General features: G+C 42.0%; 1 protein-coding gene and 1 non-coding gene across 8 annotated transcripts in view; both read right to left on the bottom strand.

Moving 5' to 3' along the window:
- Positions 1-12,714, bottom strand: part of CHD8 (chromodomain helicase DNA binding protein 8) — a 56,608-nt gene that overhangs the window by 31,072 nt on the left and 12,822 nt on the right. For 4 of the 7 annotated variants that reach the window (XM_060004882.1, XM_060004886.1, XM_060004884.1 and 1 more), the window contains exons 2-5: positions 6,589-7,646; positions 5,323-5,694; positions 4,214-4,599; positions 3,123-3,237 (exon numbers count right to left, since the gene is read on the bottom strand). In XM_060004882.1, the coding sequence (XP_059860865.1) occupies positions 3,123-3,237; positions 4,214-4,599; positions 5,323-5,694; positions 6,589-7,431 (1,716 nt within the window). In that variant the 5' untranslated portion in view covers positions 7,432-7,646. The remainder of the gene's footprint in view (positions 1-3,122; positions 3,238-4,213; positions 4,600-5,322; positions 5,695-6,588; positions 7,647-12,714) is intronic. The other 3 variants (XM_060004887.1, XM_060004888.1, XM_060004885.1) reach the window with 2 other exon arrangements.
- Positions 1,964-2,036, bottom strand: TRNAD-GUC (transfer RNA aspartic acid (anticodon GUC)). The gene has a single exon. It is a non-coding gene; the product is annotated as a tRNA-Asp (tRNA).

Below are 12,714 nucleotides of genomic sequence, written 5' to 3'. Positions count from 1 at the left end.
GGCTTCCCTGGTGGCGCAGTGGTTGAGAGTCCGCCTGCCGATGCAGGGGACGCGGGTTTGTGCCCCGGTCTGGGAGGATCCCACATGCCGCGGAGCGGCTGGGCTCGTGAGCCATGGCCACTGGGCCTGCGCGTCCGGAGCCTGTGCTCTGCAACGGGAGAGGCCACAACAGTGAGGGGCCCGTGTACTGCAAAAAATAAAAAAATAATCTCTCTACTTTGGTGTATATTTCAAATTTTTCATAATAGAAAACAGAGTGTGAGGAAGAATGGCTAGATCTATCTTTTTGATAAAGAACTACCTTCAAGATATATTGTTGGAGAAAAAAAGCAACAGTACAGAAGAGTAGGTATGGAATACATACAGTAAGTGGTAGTGGAATTAGAGTGCTCATGGAAGTAAAGAATATTTCTGGAAAGATACACAAAAATAGTAACAGAGGTTACCTCTGGAGAAAAGACCTAGGGGACTGTGAGGTCTCCATTGCCAACACTGGTATTAACCAATGTTGTGGGCTTAATTGTATCCCCTCAAATTCTTATGTTGAAATCCTAACCCCTGGTACCTCAGAATGTGACTGTATTTGAAGACAGGGCCTTTAAAGAGGTGATTAAGTTAGGGTGGGCACTGATTCAACTGGATTTGTGTCCTTAAAAGAGGAGGGAATTTGGACACACGCAAAGACACCAGGGATATACGCACTGAGGAAAGACCATGTGCGGACACAGTGAGAAGGTAGCCCTCTGCAAGCCAAGGAGAGAGGTCTCAGAGGTAACCAGACCTGCTGACCTCTTGATCTTGGACTTCTAGCCTTTAGAACTGTGAGAAAATAAATTTCTGTTGTTTAAGCTACCCAATCTGTGGTATTTTGTATTGGCAACCCTAGCATATCAATACACCACTTTTGAAATTTTTTAAATCTTTGTATTTCTTGTATCACAAAGATTTGCCTTCAGTTTGTTTTGTTTATTTAACCCTTTGTTTATTTAACAAACACATATATAACTCTTACTAAGCTCTCTTACCTAAATACTGTTCTATGTGCTTTATAAACATTTACATTTAAGCCTCCTAACAACCCTACCTGGTAGATGTTACTATCTGCATTTTAGAGATGAGGAAATTGAGACACCAAGAGGTTAAGTAAACTTGCCTGAAGTGACAATGTTAGTGAACAGTAGCGTTAAGATGAGAACCCAAGAAATCTTGCTCCAGTCTGTGGTCTTAACCACTATGCTGTTTAGAGAATTTTGTTGTTGTTGCACATGCGTAATTTTTTTAAAAAATATATTTATTAATTTTTGGCTGCATTGGGTCTTTGTTGCTGCGCACGGGCTTTCTCTAGTTGCGGCGAGCAGGGACTACTCTTTGGGCTTCTCATTGTGGTGGCTTCTCTTGTTGCAAAGCACAGGCTCTAGGCACGCGGGCTTCAGTAGTTGTGGCACTCAGGCTCAGTAGTTGTGGCTCGCGGGCTCTAGAGCGCAAGCTCAGCAGTTGTGGCACACAGGCTTAGCTGCTCCACCGCACGTGGGATCTTCCCAGACCAAGGATCGAACCCATGTCCCCTGCATTGGCAGGCGGATTCTCAACCACTGCACCACCAGGGAAGTCCCATGCATAATTTTTATACAGTTAAATGTATCAATCTTTCCCTTTATGACTTCTGAATTTTAATACTCTCCTTAGAAAGATCTACCTGATTTTACAATTATTTAAAAAAAACCTTATCCATGTTTTATAAAGGTTCATGATTTCAATTTTTGCATTTAGACCCTTGATTAAACTAGAAATTGTTTTTGTTAAAGAGTAATGCAAGAAATCCAATTTTATTTATTTTTTCCTAAATGTGTAGCTAGTTGTCCTAACTTAATTTATTAAATAATCTTTCTTTCCATTGATTTTATTTTTTTATTTTTTATTTATTTATTTTTTTTGGCTGCACCACACGGCTTGCAGATCTTAGTTCCCAGACCAGGGATTGAACCTGGGCCCTCGGAAGTGACAGTGCAGAGTCCTAACCACTGGACAACCAGGGAATTCCCTCCACTGATAAATGGCCTTTTAACTCATATACTAACTTCTCATAACAACTATTTGAATCCTCTTCTAGACTCTATTATCTTTCACTAATCTCTTATTTCTTCTCTAATTTTAAACTCTTAGTAGTTATTATTTCATAATGTACTCTAATGTCTGTTAAATCTAGCTTTTGCCTCATTCTCCTTTTCAAAAATGTCTTGGCTATTCTCACAGGTAAACATACCCCAGAAGAACCGAAGTCTCAGTTTATCAAGGTATTGAATGCATATTAAGGAAGAGGGGATATAAAAAAATAAATAAATAAAATAAAATTCAAATCAAAAGAAAAAAAGTTAGAGGGGAGACATTTATAAAGTACTGATAGCTAGTGAGGCACCTGAGGTTTGTTTAGTCCAAACCTCCATTTTTCAAATAAAGAATTTACACATAGCTAAGTAACCTGGCCAGGCCCATTAGAGCTACTTAGAAGTACCACGGGTCTCCTGAATCATTAACAACACATTCTTTCCATGGTTGGAAACTAGAGCCAAAGATGGCATAAGGCATCTTATGCACCATAAGGCAACAGAGATAGAGGACTAAAGTTCTTCTGGTCCAGCTTGTTTTATTCTCTTCCCAATGTTTCTCATCTTCAAAAGGTAGCAAAAACATTGTACCTTAAACACCCCAGTTCTCAGCACCAAAACCCTGAAGTTTTGGCAAGAATTGAAAACCCTGAAGTTTTGAAAGAAGTAAGGCAAAAGGGGGATAGCTGGACAGTTCTAAGAGAAACCAAAGTATTGCCATACCCAAAACAACAATCTTGCAGCATAATTTCATATTTGCTTAGTCTTTGAAACACTGGAATTTGAGAAAATGAATATTGCTTTTTTATAGTAATATGCTTTTTGCCTAAAAAAAATTCAAATTTAAAAGACATGACCATGACCAGATCTTGCCTCTTCTACTTTTTAGGACTACCTCTGGTTTAGAAAAACTGGTGAAATGTGCATAGGCTTATCGTCTCTCAGTATCTATTCTTGGTCTGTCTGTCAGAAGTAAAACATGATTTTTCTCAGTAAGTTCTTCAGGGCTCCTTTTACCTGAATGCTGCTTTCTTCATCTTCCCGGGGTGATTGTGCAGGCATGACTTCCACATCTGAATTATCAGATGAGGTATTACGCTTTCTCTTCTTACCCACCACAGGAGTGATGGTGCTAAAAAGGAAAAACCAAATTCAGTTACAGTGAAGGCAAGGAAAATTTAGGAGTAAGAAAATATAATTAATCTAAACCATCACGTACAAAGTCTCCAGGCATAAGTGTCTAGATCTTCAGTCTGTGGGACACACAGCTATTGAGCAGCGTGTTTGAAAAAAGAAGACATTAGGGTTTCTAAAATACCAGCTGACCTTTACACCAGATCTGACAAATCTCTGTTACCACTGTGTTCACAAATACCTGAAGAAAGGTAGAATAACACAGCAGAATGAATTCTTGACTAAGAATTACAAGGCCTTGTTTTAGTTCCAGTTCTGTCACTAGTTGGGCATTAGTTTCGTAAGTAGCAAACACTGATGATAACATCTGGCCTGACAGCTGTTGAGGATCAAGTAAGATACCAGATATGAAACTTGCTTTTTAAAGCTGAAAAATCCTGTACAGATATGAAGCATTATTATAATTACACCACAAAGCCTGAAGAATCTCAGGGAGTGGAAGCTAGAGAGAAAGGAGTGAAGCTACAAGACACGGAAGGAATTCTTGCCAATTGTGACAAGAATTATGTGGCAAGCCATGGTTCGGTCAAGACTGCTTAAGGCTGACAGTGGCTGCTGAAATCTCCCCAGTTCACAGATGAAATGTAAGAACAGGGCAGCTATGTCTACAGCAGCTCTCTTTTACTGGTGTGGGTGGTAGGAGGCTAGTGAGAAGTCTTCCACACAATGGTGATACAAAATCGGGAAGAATATAGAAAAACACAGGCACAGCTTTTAAATGTAACCCCTAACACAAGACTGGCTATCTTTCCCGTGCCTTGGTGTTCACTTGGGACAGAGAAAAGAAAGGCCTTATTATCTTCTAATGATAGAGAGATCACCTTGAGCTTTGTAGCTGCTGAATACAACACAAATTTTAAAATGTATGCACTATCCTCAAATGTCCCGTCAAAAGAGCAAAGGGTGGTACTTACTTTAGCTTACTCTTGCCCTTGGTTTTGGAGGTACCAGATGTTTTGCTCTTCTTTGGCTTTTCTTCCTTGAGCCTCTCCCCACTGCTCTTCTTCCTGCGTTTCTTTTCACCTTCCTCCTCAGGCCGAACGCTAGGCAACTCATCCTCATTCAGGACTCGAGGTATGTTCTGTTCGCCCCGGGCACGGGCCCTAGCAATGGCCTCCGCTACAATCCGATTTGCTTTCTCTTGCTTCTTCTGGTGCTCCAGCCTACGGTTTTCCTCGATTCCCGTCTTGCCCCCCGTATGAGGAGCAGAGCTTGCTGGTGAGGACAGAGCTGCCACTTCACTGGCACTTAGAACTTTAACTACGGAGAGCCCAGAAGAGGCCCCTTGGGAAGAGCCGGCCTACAGAAATAAAGACACTAAAATTTCAACATGCTTGTAGCTGAAAAACCTGAATAAAACAACTCTGAAGCAGGTAGGCTAGAAACGTCAGTTCTCTAATTCCTCAAGAACCAGACTCACACCAAGTCTTACTGAACCTAGAGACACATTCCCAAAAAAAAAAAAAAAAAAGTGTTTTTTGGTGGGATGCAGATGAGAAAAGGCAAGAACTGTGCCAAATTAACCTTCAGTATACTTAAGCCATGCTCCTAATGTCAATACTCATCTCCATAATTCCAGAAAATTTTCAAACAATACAACCAACACTGGTCTCTAGGCTAAAGGTAAAAAAATTCAAATTCTACTCTTGGCCTACCTTCATCTCCCTGGGGGTGAGAGGAAGGACAATCACTTGGCCTCTTTAAGGCTATTTCTTTATGTTTCAAATGAGAGGATATTTCCAGTCATTTTCATTTCACAAGAACATTAAGAAAAGATTGTAAATGAAACGGTTCAAAGACAAATACCAGACAAATCATCTCTGATCCCAAACCCAATAATAACCCTCAAATCTTTTCATGATGTAATTACAACAAGGTTTCCATGGGTGAAGGAACTAAAAGTCTGCATGTCACTTCAGAGGTATGAACCTAGACTGGCCCCACGTTCAACAGTGAGTGACTGCCGAGGGGAACAGCCCGGGACTAAGGGATGTGCTTCCCTTCTTCACTATGGAAATCTCACCTGGGGCTGCAGCACCACCTTGAGCGGTACTGAAAGTCTCTGTCCCGGGCCCTGCCCTGGTCCCATTATCTGAGCCTGCTGCACAGAGGAAAGAGCCACTGGCTGGGCTGAGGATGGCTGCTGGGGCTGTGGCTGCGACGACGGAGGCTGCGGTACAATCTGGATCTTCTGCTGTGGCGGCTGCACCTGCAGCTGGATAGTCACTACTTTGGCCGGCTGCCCCTGGGCATTCTTGGCTTGCGTCAGGGCTGCCAGCTGGTTGCCCTGTAACACTATCTTGCCTGGCAGACTCCCCAGCACGACGTGCCGGTGTCCTTGGGGACCTCCAGACTGTGGCTGCTGGAGGACCAGCGTGATGCGTTTCGATTCACCCTAGAGTGAAGAAAGGAAATTGCAAGAGAGGTAGAACATTAAAGAATGGCAGACCCCTTAACGTTTACGCCAGTTTTCCTCATCCTAGAGTTACAACAGCTGAGGGTCAGAAAGCACAGTATAATTCCTTCTGTTCATCCTCCTGTCTTTCCTGATAAGATCTTTTCTATGTAACCTCTGCCCAGCGGGTATCAAGCCTGTTCTTGAAAAACTGTTGGGAGGCTCGCTCTATTTCTATGGCAGTCATTCCATTTTCTGGAAATCTATTAGAACAAAAGTCTATACTGAACTGAAATCCACCTCCTTATAGCTTCTCTCCACCAATGCTACTTATCTTAATATTGTCTTCCCCTCCCCCCAAACTCTTCTGGCCCTTGATTCAGAGACTAGAGCCTCTATTTTCTTATACTAGAAACTAGCCTTTTCACTGGGCAAAGTCAGAGGAGGACAATCTTAGTAATAAGAACAGGGGAGAGATACACATAGCTTCCGTAAGTCTTGCAAAAAATAAATGTAGTTTTCCAAAAATGATTCTTGTTCCCACTGCATCCTATATTACTCATATAACTTTATATCATACATTATTATGAGTTCTTGTTTAAGGTCTGTTTTTCCTGGCAGACTGTGAGCTCTGTAAGGACAGGGACTGTGTCTATCTTGTTCAGCACCAGCTAGGCACAGTGTGAATATGTAGTAAGAGCTCAAAAAAATACATTAACACTAACTGCTTCCACCCAGTAAGTGATAAATACAATGCTGTCAATACTAACTGATAAAAAGTAAAGATGGAATTTAAACAGGATTTCCTAGAGACAGCTCTCCTGTGCTTGCTCTCACACAGTTGCTGGGCCCTCTACTAAACCAAAATTCACCTCCCCCTTTCACTCAAGTCACCTGGGTAGGTGTAGAGGTCAGTGTAACTGCAGGCTTCAGTGGGGGCCCTGTGGCCCCAGGGTTTCCAGCAGGAGCTGAACCCTTAACTGGCTGTAGGACCAGCTGCTTTACTGGTCGGCTGGGCTGGACAATGCGCTGAACAGTAGCCTGGTTCCCAGGGACCTTGGCGGCCAACACTGTATTACCAGAGACAATGGAAACACCAGGTCGAAGGGGAGTGCCGGTTAGCACTTTGGTAAAAGTGACTTTTCCACCATTGGCTGTGCCAGCCACGAGGGGCTGAGCTGTGCTGGTGATACCTTGGGCCTGAATTTGTGCCACATGGGCACCAGTGACTGAGGAGCTGGGTGGGGCCTTAAGGATAACAATCTTAGGGGCTGACTGAGGTGGCTGCCCTCCAGCACTACTGGAGGGAACAGCTGTGGCAGAGACACCCATGAAAGGATTCCCTTGGCTCAGGATCTCCTGGCTCTTGGAGACCTGCAAAAGTCCTGACGTTGGCGTCGGTGTCTGTAAGACAGGTGGGGCTGGCTGCTCTTGGCTGACGGGCTGAGTGGTATAATCATGCAAGGTTAAAGATTCTGGAGCTGGAGCTGTCGATTCTTTGGGAAGTTCTGTGGGGGCTGTTTCCTCTGGTGGGGGGACCAAGTCACTTGCTGATGAATTCCCCACATCACCACCTCCACCATCCTGGTTCATCTGATCCAAGGAGTCCAGAGAGCTTGGCAGTCCAAGGGCTTCCTCAATAGGGTCTTGTGTAACCTGATTGAAGCTGTCATCAGTAAGAGAGTCCAGGCCAAATAAATTTGGGTCATCAAACAGATCCATGATGGGGTCTGCCATCTTGGGAAAGCAGTGGGGGTTACTTCCCCAAGGTTTAGGGAGGGAAGGGGAGGGGGGGTAATGGCTCTCCCCTCCCCTCCCCTATTAAGAAAAAAATGTACACAATGGAAGAGGACTACTCTTCAGGTAAAGAGGCAAGAAACAAGTGCATGTCAGATTGTCCTGACCTTCATGGAGCAAGATGGCTAGGTCTTCAGAGGAAGATGGTGGAACTCCTGTTGTAGGAAGACAAATGACAAATAAGCAAAGTAGGTGACCTCAGGGAAAATTTCTAGCCTTAATATCAAATAGCATCAAAATAATAAGAGAAGAGGGAAATGTGAGGTAATCTGAGGACAGAGACACAGCGGAAAGAACATCCACATTTCTGCTTTAAAACTAAAACTAAAAAAGAAAAAAAGAAACAATTCAACGCCCTTTTGGGGCTCTTACACACTTTGAAGCTTCTGTCTGTCAAGATCATTCAGCTATCTCTGTCCATTTCTTTTAATAATTATCATTCTTAGGTAGAGATCAGGAAATTTAACATTCATTCACCTTCTATTTCAGGTTCGTAAGTTGACAGAACTTAACAATATACCAGCAATACTTCAGTGAATATAGCTAAAGCCTTCTGGATATACTGTATTTTGTAAGTTTCCCTTGTATTTTAGATACTTTTACTTACTACTGGCAAAAATAACCACCTTTAACCAAGCTTATAGTATAATCTTACCCAGGAAGTTTCACAAACTTCATTCTACCTAACCTATCAATGAATCGATACGTAGTGTTTCTGTTATGACGTCCCCTCCCCACTTTCTCATATTTAAGATCAAAAACTTCCTTTGCAAGAGATTCAAAGAATTCTACAATTTCATTCTAGTTTATATTCCCAACTTTCAGTCTCATCACTTCCTATGCTCTCATCACTTCCCATATATACCCTACATTCCAGTCCAACTAGAAAATACAGTTCCCTTAATGACATTCCTATCTGCATGACTTTGCCTATTATGCTGTAGTTTCTTCCTGGAACATCCCCACCATGCTCCTCCCAAACTTCTCTTCCAGCTAAAATTTCTGACACCCTCAAAGGTCTTCTACTCCACAAGGTGAGCCCTGAACCTCCATAAAGTGAGCAATTTTTGATGACTTGGTCCGTTCACCTTCTTTAAATATCCACAGTGTTGTCTGCACCTTATTTAAAGCACTTATATTTAACATTTTATTAAAATGGTAAGTTTCTTGTCCATTTCCTCTGAAGGCCCAAAAGGTTCTTTTGTGCAAATTATAAAAAGCTGCCTACTCAAGATACTTGTTTGCCATCTGCTGGAAAACTGTCATACTAAACATATTATCTATGATGATAGTGAACACCTGCAATGCACACCTTGCACAACCCTGCATGGTGGCCCAGCTCCTCTTTCCCCGAGAAAGAAGAGTTTCTGAATGGTGGGGACCACGTCTTATTCATCTGTGGATCCCTAAAGAACCAGAAGAATATAACATACACAATAGCTACTCAAAAAAAATTTAATGAATTAAAGTATTTGCTTGCAGTGTCTGGAATGAACCATTCAGTCCTTAGAGAAACTAACTGTTATTCCCTGATTCCAAGATGAGACAGCAGAATACTTCCTATCTTGAAAAACTGTCCTACAAATAACTGAAATTATGTTTACTAAATCCACATCTGGGGCTTTAAGTTCATAAAATGCTGGGAAAAGGAAAAACTAAGACAAGGAATTATAAGTACATCACCACCTAACTAAACTACATGAAAGTGTAGTATCTGCTCTTTGTATATGATATCAATATTTGTCAATCCAGAAAAGCCTTGCTTGATAACACCATTTCTCCTAACTTTTAGAAGATATCAGAGGAGAAATTTGTCAGTGACACAGTACAGACTTGACTGAAGAAGGCTCTTCCACACAACCCCCAAACTTTTTTTCCCCTTTCCTTAACCCATTCCAGTTATCCTTGTAAAACAATATAATGTGGGTAAGTAGCCCAGAAAATCAGACATAGATAAGAGACTCATCAGTAGTTGGCACATCAGTCAAAATTACAAAGCATACATGGCATCTCCACCAATGTTAAACAAGATCTTCCTAGCTTCAGTAATTGTATACCCTTCACATCTCAACCAGGGTCCGTATCACTTCCCACTCCTGGTTAAACTATTCCACTAGCTCATTCCAGCCTCTCCTATCTAACACCTGCCCCAAAGTAACTCAAAATGGTGATCTGAAGAGTTATGGATAGGACTTCCCTGGTGGCACAGCGGTTAAGAATCCGCCTGCCAATGCAGGAGACACGGGTGCGAGCCCTGGTCCGGGAAGATTCCACATGCTGCAGAGCAACTAAGCCCATGTGCCACAATTACTGAGCCTGTGCTCTAGAGCCCGTGAGCCACAACCACTGAGCCCGTGTGCCACAACTATTGAAGCCCACACACCTAGAGCCCGTGCTCCGCAACAAGAGAAGCCACTGCAATGAAGAGTAGCCCCCACTCGCCACAACTAGAGAAGAGCCTGCATGCAGCAACGAAGACCCAATGCAGCCATAAATAAATAAATAATTTTTTAAAGTTATGGGTATTTCTTAATTTAATGAAAATCTACTCAATAATTTTATTGATTTTCTCAACACTACCATCAGCTGTTTTCTAGTTATGCCCTACTTTGCCACCTATTATCTTTCACTTCCTATTCACTGTCAGAGAAGTTACACTAAATATCTAACAGTTAAATGTCACAAAAAAACTACAGTGAGGGCTTCCCTGGTGGCGCAGTGGTTGAGAGTCCACCTGCCGATGCAGGGGACACGGGTTCGTGCCCCAGTCCGGGAGGATCCTACATGCCGCGGAGCGGCTGGGTCCGTGAGCCATGGCCGCTGAGCCTGCGCGTCCGGAGCCTGTGCTCCGCAACGGGAGAGGCCACAACAGTGAGAAGCCTGCGTACCGCAAAAAAATAAAAACTAAAAATATAAAAACTACAGTGAAAGTTTGCACTAACTAAAAGTTTATGCTGATAATAGTTTATAACCTGCCTTTTCTTCCATGGGGTATTTTGTCCTTTCCAGGACTCCTTGCTATTTATTCACCCAAATGCTCTTCCTTCCCTCCCTCCACAACAGCCCAACGTCAGAGAGAGAGAGAGAGAGAGAGATCTCATTTTTTAATGGGAGAAACGAGGCTAATAGCTTCTGAAATATTTCCTTACTTCCATATGACTCAAGTATAAGTTTTTAAAGGTCAATGCACTTATCATTTATCTCCCTTCCCAATTTTTGGACCAAATTTCTGCTTCTCCTGGGTCAGTCGGGGCCCAATAATTTTAAAACCACAGCATCAAGTCACACTACTTCTCAGTCCCATCCCATCAACTCACCTCTACTGACCTAATTCATCTTGTACAATTTTTTTAATCCTAGTCTCCAGCTTCTTTTTTAACTCATATCTTTAAGCTGTCCTTGACTCTCAAAAGAATAAACCTTCTCCAAACATATCTCCAACTTTCTTCACCCCTCCTTCTGTTCCTACTTATGGGTTATCCTGGCTATACCCATGTCTGGCCTACTCTACCAAGTTCATCTACCCCATGGTAGATGAGCTTGGTAGAATTCTCTTTCCATGGTTCAAACCCTGGTAATAAAAATAAACAGATGTTGGACTTCCCTGGTGGCACAATGGTTAAGAATCCCCCTGCCAATGTAGGGGACACGGGTTCGAGCCCTGGTCCAGGAAGATACCACATGCCACGGAACAACTGAGCCGGTGCGCCACAACTACTGAGTCTGCACTCTAGAGACCGTGAGCCACAACTACTGAAGCCCGTGTGCCTAAAGCTTGTGCTCCGGAACAAGAGAAGCCACCTCAACGTGAAGTAGTCCCTGCTCACTGCAACTACAGAAAGCCTGTGTGCAGCAACGAAGACCCAATGCAGCCAAATATAAATAAATAAATAAATTTATTAAATAAATAGATGTTAAGCACTCAAATATACCAAACCCTTAATATATCCCTAAGTAAAGCAACTGCCTAGATAAAGAAATCATAGCAAACTTTAATCATATTGAGAATGAAAGGCCAGTCTTCATCTACCACTGCCCCAAAGAGGAACATATGTATATGCTCAAAAGGAAAGACAGAGAGCTTGATGGTTGCACTTAATCACTTTCCATAATTCCAAACTAATGAGTAGACTAACGACAGAAAATCTTGGGGGGGAGGGAGGGAGAGGGGGAGAAGTAGTACTAACTAGTAAGTTAAGGTTAAAATCCAAGGCCACCCATCTAAAACTTCCAAATAACAAGCCAGAGCAATTCTTTATATAAAGCCCTTCATCTCATCGTCTTCTTTAAGGAGAAACTACTCCCTTCCCTTGAAATAAATATAAACTGATTTTTTTTGCAGCTTTATCATTTTTAATGTAGTTCTTCTGGGTTTTCTTAGAAACCTAGAGTCCCAACTCTCCTGTTCTTATTTTAACGTGTCTCCCTACCCTCGCCCATTTCAATAACAACTTGTGGGTCCAATCATAAAAGACTTAGTTTTAATTCTACTCTATACTTTTCCATCTCAATCTCCCCATACCTTTCAACAAAGCAGTGATTCTCAACTGGGAGATGGAAGGTATGCAAAGTTTGAAAATGTGCATTCGGTGTTATAATTTTATATTTGTCAAATGGAAAAGGAAAACATCTCATTGTTTAGGTTATTTATATTCAATAAAACTGGACAACATGGGTAGGGGTGGGGGGCAGAAAAAGAAGTATGCCTGGTTTGGAACGATTATCGACATCTCTGTGATGGGATAAGATTTCTTATGGTCTCTCAAAAGGGAGTTTATCATATTGTTTATGACGGATGAGAAACACTGCAACAGAAATTAGTCCAGCTGTCTAAGACATAAAATTATATAAACTGAACTACAGACATCCATTCTCCCTTACAGATTTCTCTGTACTATCCATCCTCTTAGAAGATAACAGATGAATGCCATATTGACAAAAACTGATCTTTTCTGGGGGGTTAATATGCACTTTTAGAAAGTAGCAGCCATGCCCACTTAACCTCTAACTGCTCAAAGAACAAACTATTTTACTTCAAAGTATTAATCTTGTTATTGGAAACTATCCTTTCAAGAGGATCAGCATAGGCAGGCAGGCAGACATAAACACGATATGGAAACAAGATGGGTAGAAGCAGTCTGAAGAAACCCCTTGAAAATAAAATAAATCAGAAGGCTTAAAATGAAACTCACCAACATAATTTTAAAAGAGGAGGATTTAAAA

Source organism: Delphinus delphis, chromosome 2, assembly GCF_949987515.2.
Source record: "Delphinus delphis chromosome 2, mDelDel1.2, whole genome shotgun sequence".
Lineage (NCBI taxonomy): Eukaryota > Metazoa > Chordata > Mammalia > Artiodactyla > Delphinidae > Delphinus > Delphinus delphis.
Note: the sequence above shows the minus strand (reverse complement) of the source record. Positions and strands in the feature narration are given on the sequence as shown.